Raw genomic sequence first — 12,236 nt, forward strand, 5'->3', positions numbered from 1 at the left:
TCATAAAAAATGTTGATGACTTAGACTTTTTTTTTAGAATTTAAAATTCTAGTCTCGCTCATCGGTAAGCGAGTTATAACTCATTAAGTGATGCGTTAAAACTCATTAACTCAAAGAGGCAACAACTCAAAAGCGCAACTCAACACAGTGTTACCCGGGCCTACAATTTATACTCTGTGATCTGTGGAAAAGTATGATATGCAATTGAAATTGATTACGATAAAAAATTGAAATAAAAAGGTGAAAAATTAAAATTTTTTAGAAAGAATTAACTGAATTTTTTTTGACTTATTAATAATAAAGCAGCAAATAAAAAAAATTATAGAGGAATTAAACAACTGATAAAACATATTATCACATTTTATATTTTTTGACCAAGTCAACATTTCCACATTTTTGATATGTCATAGAAAATCTCGAAGATTAGAAGAAACATGCGTAAAGTTATTTTAAAATTAAGTAACATCAATACATTTATATTGGCTTTATTTTTAATTAGCACTGTGGACATCGGAAATAACATCAACTTTCAACGAATAATATGCAGATTGAAGGTAAGTATAAGTGGGAAAAGAGGTGATTTCCGTAACCACATTGCGCTTAGTTAGTATGCTACGGATTTAAAGTTAAACATTTTATAGCGAATAAATAAATTACATTTTATTTAAGAATATACCGTTTTAAAAAAGTAGTGTGATGAATTAAAAATAAATAATAAAACAGCGTATAATAAGAAACAAAAACAGGCCAATTGCCTGATGTCTGTTTTACAATTCGGAGATTTTCCTCTAACCGTTTTATTGTTCTTTTGTACTATCATTCTTTGATTTTTCCCATTTATTTTTCCAAAATCACACGCACAATTGAATATAATATTCTATTCGATCTAGTATATACTATATACACCGAACATAAGAAACATTTTATTTTTATACAAATATTTATCTTGATATGATTTTTTAAGAATTGGCGAATTTTCACTTAAAAATGTACACATTTATCTTTAATCCTAGGGGAGTATATTTTATTATAATTCTCTAAACACAAAGAAGGATTGGTTTTCTTTCATTTTGTGCACGACATGATAAAAAGATTGTCAAAAAGTGTTTATAAAATAGATGTAGACCTAGAAAAGTACATATTTAGTTAAAATGTTGGGACGAGCGACTTGCAAAATTCATCTCCTGTCCTCACGTCGCAAAATCTTATTTCAATGTTGACTTTTTCGCTAGTTTGAAATCGAGTTTGAAGAAAAGTTAGTCAAATGCGCTAGCGGTTCTTTTATCGAAAATAATGCGACTTTCAGTGAATTTCGTTTTCTTTTAATTTTCAAACTTTTTCTTCCGATTTTATAATTATCCTATTTGCTATTAAAATAATTAAATTATTATTTATATTGTGGGAAGGTTTACTTTTTGGTAATTGTACGGTTATATTTGAAGTGAAAACGACAAACCCGGAGGTTTGATGATTTTCATTTTCGTTTTCGTTAATCGTTTGATGTTTTAGACTCTCAAAACCAACTTTTTAAGTGAAATGTCTCTTATTGAAGCAGGAAGATTGTTATTTTTACAGTTTTTAATGATTAAAGCAAGAAATTCAATTTTTGCACAAGAATACAAATTACTAACTCGACTAAAAGGAATTTAATGGATTCCTACTTTGTTCAACAATTTCTTCAACCATTTATTTTAGTTATTGTAGGTTATTCTCGCGTTTCAGCTGCAAGCTTTCTTTTACTCGGTAAGTTCAAAAAAATGCCGGTTTTTGCGTAATAAATAAGGTAAAACATGGTAAAAGTCAAAAGCTTTTGATGTTACTACATTTTTTAAAGAAGCTTTTTATTAATGTAAAACAATAGTTCTTTGAATGGACGCTTTGGGATCCAGATCTGGCATCCATAAATTTTTGCTTTTGCCAGTTGCTTTCGACTGGGGCCTACAAAAAATTGTGGAAATTCCGGAAACAAGTTGATAATGCGGCACCTCCTATAAACAAAAATGCCAAAAAGGAGAATATTTACAATTTTTTTTGATTTTTTGCATGCATTTAAAAAATCATATTAATTCAATTTTTGTATTTGTCGTTCAAGTTTTTGCCAATAAACGTTATTTTTGTCAGTATATTTAAGAGCAAAAATTAGGAAGACTAAAAAATAAAAAATTTAGGGGAATTATTTGCAAAGTTTTGCAATTTGTTAATTTGTTCTTCAGAATTGTTTAGTTTCCCACGCATTTTGCAAGTCGCCCCATACCCACAATGATTATGATTTCCAAAAACCATCAATATAAAAAATGTTCTGCAGTCAATATTCCCTATAGTTGCGCACACTGTATTGCTAAAACGGGTAAATCGAGCCAATTTTGACACAAAACTATGCAAATTCGTCCATGAACAGTTCAATTGCCATCATTACTGTCCATCCTTCAAATTTATGTACGATACAGAACTGTACAAAACATTTAAAAATAATTCAGGTTATTCAACCCGTGGAAGCGATCTCCTAGTGACCCTGTATGCATCCTCATGGGGTACTTTCTTAACTAAAAAACAAAAGTTTAGAGAAATCAGAAGTTAGATCTGGAACAGGAATTGTTAATGGCGCTCCTAATTAGGCCATTAGTCGAGTCTATCATTTTTCCGATCAGTTTAGTTTGCATGTATGTTCAGATCACTGTTGAACGGATTAGGAGGCTTAAAAAACTATCTAGTAGGAAGGATATAACAGTCTCTCGAAATATAGCTAGTTTTCCAAAACTCACCGTTTAGGGCTAGGAAGGTTCGCTTAATGAACACAAAACATTCTAGAGTTGATGAATTGAGTTTTGGCTTAGCTAGTAGTCAAACTACATTAAGAATGAAAATTCTCAGAAGATTAAGGTAAGAAGTGCTAGTCGCAAATATCCAAAAATCGAGATAAGAAATTGTGTAGCTACCAAGAGAACAACGATCACAAGTTAACATATATATCTAACTATCGTTTACCATCATATCATAAACATTTATTACTTTATTTAGGTAATGAAAATATGTTTTATGAAAAATATGAAGTGTATAATATATCGAGGTTATATCTGTTCATTTTTTTTTAATTATAGGCGATTGTCTGTCGAAATTGTAGAGAGTCTAGTAACTATACAAATCTCCTTTAACATTACAAGGCGGAAAAAAGACACACTTATTCTTAAGGGTATCATCCGTCTTAATACGCTAGCAGGAAAGTTTGATTGTTAATGTAACTAGAGAATTAATGGACATACTAAAGACGGACGCCCTTGAATAGAATAGAATAACTGATAAACGCAGCAAAGGTTCCAAATTTGGAGCTAGATTAAGAACATTTTCATTCCTTTTATAGAAGGCTGGTGGTGTACAGAATACCCGTGTTACTGTGTATGTTGGCAATAGTTTGGCACATTTCCAGCCCACCCGATCCATCCACCACCAACCTTTCTCGTTTACACAAATGCTTGGGACACAAAATGCTACACAAAATAGACAAAAAGCAAACATATTTGCCACGTTTCCATCTGATTGTCGTTCGATTGCCACTCTTCAGCTGTAGAAGCAGACGTAGTAGGGGAGGGTAAGTGCAATTCGGTAAGTTTGGTAAGAACATGTTCTGCCATATGGGTGCGGTTAGGAATACTGGTAAGCTTTGATTGTGGTGAAAGTCGTACAATACTGATGTTGGTAAGATTGGCGGGTAAGCCTGATGCTGGTAAGGTCCATTTACTGACGTCCACCAAAGAACTGATACTGAAACAGGGAGAACAATGCAGATATGCTGGATGGGCGCACTGACTTGGTAGCTTTGGACAGCCAGACAACACAACTACATTTTGGATGTATTTAGTATTAAGTAATATATAAAGCGAGTGTGCAGAATAGTGAAACTTATCCAGTTATATGACGGACTTCAAGCCCAGAACGTGGACATTTAGCTGTTGACTCCAAGGCCTTTTGGCTCACCAGATTTGACTCCACTTGATTACTTTTTAAGGCGCCTATGGAATATAATGCTATATACAAATCAGGAGACGTCAGCAGCAACTCAAAATAATACTTCATGAGAAGTAGCAATGATAGTAATTCTTGTACTTTGTTAAACAGTTTGTCGATTGTTGGAGGAAAATCTGGATTTGGTGACATTTCAAGTCTATATTTTACAAATAATGAAGGCTGGTTTTGACTTAGAATGTTTGACTAAGCTAGTTTTAACTCAGAGTTGCTGTTATGAGGATGTCGGTTCGCAGGAGGGAGAGTTCAAATGAGCGTTCGGAATGTCACATTAGTTGAGCACCACCCTGTAAACCAAACGTAGCCTTTGCTCTTTAGGTCCAGATGAAAAAATCAAATCAAATTCCGAAAACTTTTTAGCTTCAACGTTTAGACTCATTTAATCCCTACTCAGAACCGATACCTTAGAGACTACAACTTTCCATTAACATTTACGCTGCGATCTCTGAATTTTCATTCAAGAACATTTAATATCAGGCCACCTAAATTTCGCAAGAGTCCTGTAGATGTTACCAAATGAATTTTCTCATCCCAAACTGGATAAGTTTCAGCACTCGTGACACAGCCCTCATAACACATGCATGCAATAAGCAAACGGGCAGCTACAAGTATGAATGAGCTGAATGTAGCTGATTTACTGACCTCGCAGATGACTATGTTTACAAGTAAACACCCTCTAGATGATTCGATGGTGATGGTGATCAATTTCGCATTTTTTGTATTGAAATGAATATAAAGCACATGTGTGGTGCGTGTGCGTGGATGTAGGCGGAATGTTCCAGGCTCTATTGTGCATATTTCAACTGTGATCTTAACAGGCTGCTGAGGCTTTAGTGAGTAAACGAGAAGAAAATAGGCACAACATAGCGTAATTTTGGGTTGCGTTCGAGATTCTGTCCAATCAATATGAACCTCGAAAATCATGATTATGATATTTGAGAGAAACGTTGATTAATGTACGTTTTCAGTGGGGGTCCCAGTAAACACACATGATCCCTGGGGCATCACGTTTTCGTCCTTCCTGTCCCAGGCGATAATTATATTAAATCTTTATGTATGTTATACGACATCGGGCAAACGTCCATGGGATATCAATTATGTGGCCAATATGTAAAGGACGTTCGTGGGACACATAAGTGAGGACATGTATTAGACATTCTCGGAATGTCTCAAAATTTGAAATGTATACAGGGTACTTCATTAAGAATGGGAAATCTAGAAACTGGAGGTACCACCCATCCAAAGGTGGCCATTGGCGCAAGGATGCCCAACGAAAATTACGACTTTTAACACCCTGTATTTCCGAAAATAGCAACTTTCAGATCAGGCATTTCCCAATCTGAAAGAATCACCCTGTGTACATGCCAGTTTTGACTAGAATTTATAAAGTTTCTATTTGTTATGAGTGTATATTAAATTAATTTAAAATGTGACAAAATTGATCATTGCATATAAGTGTTAAACATTGTTAGCGAGAAAAAACTACGATCTTCCTCAAATTTGATTATGGACATCGCGAATTTGTAGAAGAAGGAGGTGTATTCCATGGGTCACCAAACGCCCAACGCACCTTCTGCATTTTAAATAAAAATATTTTCTATATGAAAAGCATGTCCATTTGGAGAAGTACTGGACATGTCCAGTGGATGATGCAAAATCATCCCCAACTGTTCCAACAGTACATCCTAGATGCATCCCTAGGAACACTGCGGGATATACGGGATGATCTTGAGACTTTAAAAGAACCTGATAATACTGCACTTGGAACGTCTCAAGGACTAGTTTGTAGTGTTTACTGGGGCAATTGTCGGTTTGAGCTCAGAAAGGGTTATGACTGGATTTAGATTTTTGGTGGTCAGTGATTGCTGGTTGTCGTCATGAATCGTTGATGGTTTCGATAATTCGTTCATCAGACATTCGCATACATTAGAACCTTGAGGAGTAATTCTACGTCTATGCCACTATCTAACACCAAAAGGACACAGAAACTCTTACGCATCGTAGGCTGTCTCGAACGCATCCCAGCCACTTAATCGAATGCACCGACTTCTGCCTTATCAAGTTTCCCTACTAAGAAGCGGAAGGAGGGAAGCAACAGCCAGTGAATTCGATTAAATGCCAATCCGTGGGACCAGTGGCGTGCAGAGGACAGTGTCGAGACAGAGACAAACAAGTTGTTACCGGCAACTGGGGCGGCAAAGGGCGACGGCGTGGCCAACGGTGTCAACAACAAAAAGCTTCATCTTTCCATAGTGCTGGGCAGCTGCTCAGCTAAACGTTATGTTGAGAGAGGGGCATTTGCGGACCGGGCCGGAGGGGGGTGGGAGCCCCGCCGACGCCCGGCCGCCCCCGCGATGCGGGGGGGTGGGAGGTAGCCTTACCATGCCGGATCCGAGTTGCTGCAGGAGTCCGCTACTGCCGCCCTGCGATCCCCCGAAGGCTGCGGATGGTCTTCGCGACCTTATCGACTGCATGCTGCTGCTCAGGAGGAATGGGACGCTGCTGCTGGTGTTCGGCATCGATCCACCCTGCGAAGAAGCACAGTTCAGACTCAGAAAACCACTTATGTAAAATCTACACTGAGTCCTCGAAGTAATGCCTAAATTCATTTAACATTCAGCGGACTGCTTTGTGGAAAAAAGTTTGGACCTGTATTCAAAAACTACTAACTACCATCAATTTATTGTTGAAGAGATAATTTTTTATGGCGCGGCGCAAACCCATCGGTATGCGTTACGGCGCCTTTATGTCTCTCGGCTGTCGTCTGCTCTCTCTCGCACGCACCTAGCCGCCGCGGACCTTAACGAATATAATAGTGTGTAGTCTGTGGGCCGATCCCGTGTATATAATAGTGTGCACTCTGTGGGCCGATGTCCTTTGGACGCGTTTTCGATCGTACTGCTTTCGTAAGAAATCGAACGAAAAGGAGCGAATGATCCAACCTTATGGCAACGTACTGAAGCTCGTCAACTCGATCCGAAATCATTCGTACGATTTCGCAAAAATTATTGTAAGTAAACTGAACTTTTAGGCCGGTCGTCCTTTAGAAGGATTTCGTCAGATTTTGCATATGTATCGTCCACTAGACATTTTTTGATTGTTCGCATTGATCATGTGTTGTTATGCATCAAATAAGCACCTTTCTACAGCGTGTTTCGGAACCTTATCGACACAGAGCAGGGGCGTGTAGAGAACCTCAAAGCAAGTCGAGTTGCCATTTCAGTTTTTCCCTCAGGCCCATGGTTAACGAGATACAGGGTGTTAAATTAAAAAAAGTATATTGGTATTTTCATTTTAACTCCTTCAGTTTATGAGATATTTTGCTCAAATTTGGAAGGACGGCTACTGTTTAGACCCTCCACCTGTAGGAACCTACCTTGTTGCGAAAATCTACAGAAAGTTTTTTGTGGTGCGCCATTGACTTCTGAAGTTGAGCATCAATAGCCACCTCTTGAAAGACTAGCTGGTGTAAAAAATTTGCCCTGAAATCCTTAATCATAATGAGAAATTCGAACTTTCAGCATTTATAAAATTAGTTTTTCTTTTCGCGATCAAGATTTCCGCTAGATTGAACTGAATTTGGGTAATAAATTAAAATTTGTAAACAATTCGACACTATTGCAGGTCCAAATGCTCAGTAGGTACATGAAAAAGAGAGTTTTCCTATTTTCTATGAAACACTCCCCCTGTTTCTCCTTTAAATTTGTAATCAACTTACGAATTTTTATTTGTAAATATATTTACATTTTTACTTTTGAAAATTAGCTAGTTTTAAAAATTTCCATTACAATTCCTGATGACGGTGGCAAATGGAAACTTTGCAGACTTATAAAATTATCTCTCTTGATTTTCTAAGAAAGTGTCCGCAATTTTCCAGTTTAATTTTTACTCATACATCGAGGCTTTTACTCCTAAAAATTCGGAATCATAAATATTTGAAACTTTGCACAGAAACCCCCGATAAGGGTGAAAAATCGAAACTTACAGCATATATAAAGGATACTTTGTGCTTCTTAATGAACTGATTCTCAAGTTTTTCCCTTAATCGGTGATCGAGATACTAATTTTTGTACACAGATCGACACTTTTATCCTTAAATCATTGTGCAGTTTCAGAAAAATTACTCTCAAATTTCTGATGATGGTAGCAAATTGCAACTTTCAGGATGTATAAAACGAAGTTTTCTTTTTCCGATGATAGTTTCCACTATTTTACAGTTTTGTCTGGGCTGGCGCTGAAATTTTTCTAACAATTATCGACACTTTTGTTAGTGAAAATTTGATAACAGTCTCAAAAAATTTGTTCAGAAATCCCTGTTGCAGCTTGCTAACATTCGCCCTAATGTTAAAGAAAACACATTAAAAATTGGGTTTCTGCGATTTCTAGTTTGAGAAAGATACATTTTTGTATTGCGGCACAAAAAAAAACCAACTTGAGCCTTCGAAAATTCGTTAAAATCTTATAATGAACCGATTAAAACCAAACTCACGGGGAATCTTAATAAGAATCTTGCTCATATTGTCTCATAATCCGGGCTGAGGCACAAAAACTCAACTTGAAATTTTGAAAATTCCTCGAAAGTATGTTGTTGGCTCGATTAAAACTAAACTCACTGACAATCTTAACAGAACTCTTCCTCTTGCCGAGGAAAAAGAAGAAGCTTCTATCTCCTCTAATTGGGGAGCGGCGATTTTCGGAATCTCGGTCTGAGGCACAAAAAACTCTTGATATTTTAAAAATCCCTCGAAAGCCTGTTGTTGGCTCGATTAAAACTAAACTCACTGACAATCTTAACAAAACTCTTCCTCTTGTTAAGGAAAAAGAAGAAGCTTGTACCTCTTCTAATTGGGGAGCGACGATTTTCTGAATCCCGGTCTGAGGTACAAAAAACTCAACTTGAAGTTTTAAAAATTCCTCAAAAATGTATTGTTGGTCCCAGTAAAAATAAACTAGCGGAGAATATTCATAAAACTCTTCCTCATATCCAGAACAAAAAACGCTCTTCTATCTCTTATAATTGGGAAGTGAGAATCTTTTGAATTCCGGAGTGAAGCACAAAAAATTGAACTTAAAATTTTGAAAATTCTTCAAAACCCTATTGTTGGTCCCAGCAAAACTAAACTCACGGAGAATCTTCATAAAACTCTTCCTCACATCGATGAAAAAAAAACGCTCTTCTATCTCTTATAATTGGGGAGTGACAGTGACGATCTTTTGAATTCCGGAGTGAGGCACAAAAAATTGAACTAAAAATTTTGAAAATTTATCAAAAACCTATTGTTGGTCCCAGTAAAACTAAACTCACGTATAATCTTCATAAAACTCTTCCTCACATTGAAGAAAAAAAACGCTCTTCTATCTCTTATAATTGGGGAGTCACAGTGACGATCTTTTGAATTCCGCAGTGAAGCACAAAAAATTGAACTTACAATTTTGAAAATCCCTCAAAAACCCGTTTCTGACCCGAATAAAACTAAACGTACTAAAAATCTTAATAAAACGCTTCTTTACATAAAGAAAAAAAATGGCCCTTCTACCTGTTCTAGATTGGAAGCAACGAATTTTCCGGACGAAGGCACAAATAATTCAATTTGAGACTGAAAAGTTTCTTAGTGAGCCAATTGAAACGTAACTCGCGAACCATTTTAATGAAGCTACACTGTTAAACGTCGCAACAACGTCTTGCAGGCCCTGCGTTTTTTTTGTTTTTGTAGAATAAACAAAGAATATCCGAACAAAAAATAATATGTCAAAGTTTGAGACTCCAGATTTAAAAAAAAATCGAGCATCAATGAACAAATTTTCTTTATCACTTTTCTTATGAGGAAACACCCTCTACGTGTTCAATTTTTTCCATTTTTGGCTCACCTTGTGTGAATAAATTTTCCATAAAAAAACCGCATTTTCAAATAAAATTTCACAGGTCCGATGTTTTTTCCAAAAAACACTGCTGAATTTTACATAAATTGAGTAATTCCTCACTATAGAAAGCTCAATAATAAATCTTCCAAAGAACTCAGACAAATGGGAATCTTAAAACAAATATACTTACTATCATGTTCCGTGCCAGCTAGATAAAGAAATAAAATTAGGAACGGCAATTTTGAGTGAACACAACAGACACTCATAAGCACTGAGGGTTTTTTAGGTTGTAATGAATCGTTTCTGAGCCTTGCCTGTTCTGCAAACATCACGTATACCAAACCAGCTTCCAACAAGGAAGACTCAGAAACTGTAGGTCTTGCCATAGAGGATCACATCAATAATACCATGATCATGACATCAACAAATAGTACTGTTGATAAGTATGTGGATGATATGTGAAGTACTTGTTAGATGTTAAGATGAGTGGTGAATGAAGACGATTCATCTTGCATGAATTGCTCCGGTGGGTTTCTGAAGAGGAATTTATGCAGGCTGAGTCGCTTAGAAGGGTCACAATGTTAGTAGAGTGGGAATGTAATGAGGACACCGATTCTGAGTCTGAGTGACTTACGTGTGAAGTTGAAGGCACCGAAAGACTCGAGCCCTCTCGGGACACCGAGCTGTATCCGAAGGCGCCCTGCAGGCCAATCAGATGTCGTGTTCAGTATCATGTGACAATATTCCTTCAGCTTTTCGACTAAGAAACCCCTTTATCCTTTACTCACTAAACTCAACACAGCTGGGCTTCTTTGTCGAAAGGCGTTTCTAGTCTGTGGTGTTTGGGGATCATTGTAAATCTGATGAGTTCATTGGTCAGATTATATAACAGGGCAGAAGAAATAAATAGTGGGTAGCAAGTTTTGATTTAAAACTGAGTGAAGAACAAAAAATACTAAAGCAGAGGTTTGTTTAAGCGGTTCTTTTCCAGTCAGACATATCTGGGGCAACACAATTTTGACTCCACTCGGACAATTGAAGGGATAAAATGTCACACTCTCTATAAGGGGGAAAAAAACGGAACAATCGAACATGAAACTCACTCCCGAGTGTTTCCTCTGGTACATGAGGCTGCCATGGGATCCGCGTCCTGGCACATACCCATTCGAATATCCCTAAAGAGAAAGTATGTACTTTTTGTACTGATTTACTCAGAGCTTCATGCATCGAAAACGAAGTAAATGAGACGATTAAAAACCTGTAGTCAAAGTGAGTGAGAGAGGGTTATGTTGTTCTGAGTAAATGGTTCGGGAGTTTTGGTAAGTAAGTGATTATTTGCAGTTGAGTTGCGCCATATGCTGTTGTCTAAAGTCAATTTGTATTAAAATAATCCATTAATCTATCAGATTTTGAAGCAGAATTATTTCTACAGTCCAGGACACATAACTTTCCTTTGCCTTACCAAGAAAACTTTTTCGAAGTTGCTGAATTTGAAGGTTTCATTCTTTAATGTTTTCTACTAAGTGAAGTGGAGTTTTTGCTACGAAAGTTATATTACATAGACTGTACGTCTTATGCTACCTGGCGGAAAATACTCAGAAAGATTGAATCTGAATTACTTGATTGGTTTTTCAGTTTTTCGAATTTTCTTTCTTTTGCAAAAAATAATTTGTTGATATAACGAAAAGTAGACGATTTTCCGTGGAGATTTTAACTTATTTTAACAGGATTTTATGTTGACTAATTCGGGATCATTGGGTTATCAAAGACGTGGAAGAAATGCACATATTATTCAGCAAAAACTAATAAAATAACTAATGATGAAAGCTTCAGAAGAAACCTAACAATCAATACTAAGAGAAAGCAAATGGCATCAGTAGCCGTGAAAATTCCTAGCCTTTTCAAGGAAACAACAAACAAGCAGAAAATTTAACTAAAAAAATAACAGACAAGCGAATCTGGCTTAAAGAAAATCGACTTAGATATACGAAATATTACTTATTCGTATTATACTACTGTATTGAAATAATTGACTTTTTTAACGAAAAGTTTTTCTGAGAACCAACCGTACGCTTTTCGGGCTATCAAACAAAAGCCTCCTAAAATCTGAACAAATGTGGAAAACTATTTTTTACTGGCGGCAAATACGATTTTTTAAGAAAGAAAATCGTTTTTTTTGGATGATCTGCAACAATCCATTTTGCAAGTTTGGGTAATAATTGAACAACATCGTGTTTTAGTTGAAAATCCATTGACTTGCAGACAATTTTACGCTCTATGAAACGGCTCAACAGCTAAATGAGTGCCAGCTTTAATTTGTGAAATACTACTTTTTTTAAAGAATCCATTTGTGT

The 12,236-nt window shown here is 36.4% G+C and overlaps 1 protein-coding gene across 3 annotated transcripts in view; it reads right to left on the bottom strand.

The window, feature by feature from the left end:
- Positions 1 to 344: 344 nt before the first annotated feature.
- Positions 345 to 12,236, bottom strand: part of LOC109537709 (SCY1-like protein 2) — a 105,186-nt gene continuing 93,294 nt past the window's right edge. The window contains exons 14-17 of one of the 3 annotated variants that reach the window (XM_048669739.1): positions 10,517 to 10,582; positions 10,073 to 10,090; positions 6,402 to 6,548; positions 345 to 3,759 (exon numbers count right to left, since the gene is read on the bottom strand). In XM_048669739.1, the coding sequence (XP_048525696.1) occupies positions 3,733 to 3,759; positions 6,402 to 6,548; positions 10,073 to 10,090; positions 10,517 to 10,582 (258 nt within the window). In that variant the 3' untranslated portion in view covers positions 345 to 3,732. The remainder of the gene's footprint in view (positions 3,760 to 6,401; positions 6,549 to 10,072; positions 10,091 to 10,516; positions 10,583 to 12,236) is intronic. The other 2 variants (XM_048669738.1, XM_019904565.2) reach the window with 2 other exon arrangements.

The sequence above is a fragment of the Dendroctonus ponderosae genome, unplaced genomic scaffold (genome assembly GCF_020466585.1).
Source record: "Dendroctonus ponderosae isolate FM_Combo_2020 unplaced genomic scaffold, Dpon_F_20191213v2 Dpon_F_20191213_9, whole genome shotgun sequence".
In the NCBI taxonomy this organism is placed as follows: Eukaryota; Metazoa; Arthropoda; class Insecta; order Coleoptera; family Curculionidae; genus Dendroctonus; species Dendroctonus ponderosae.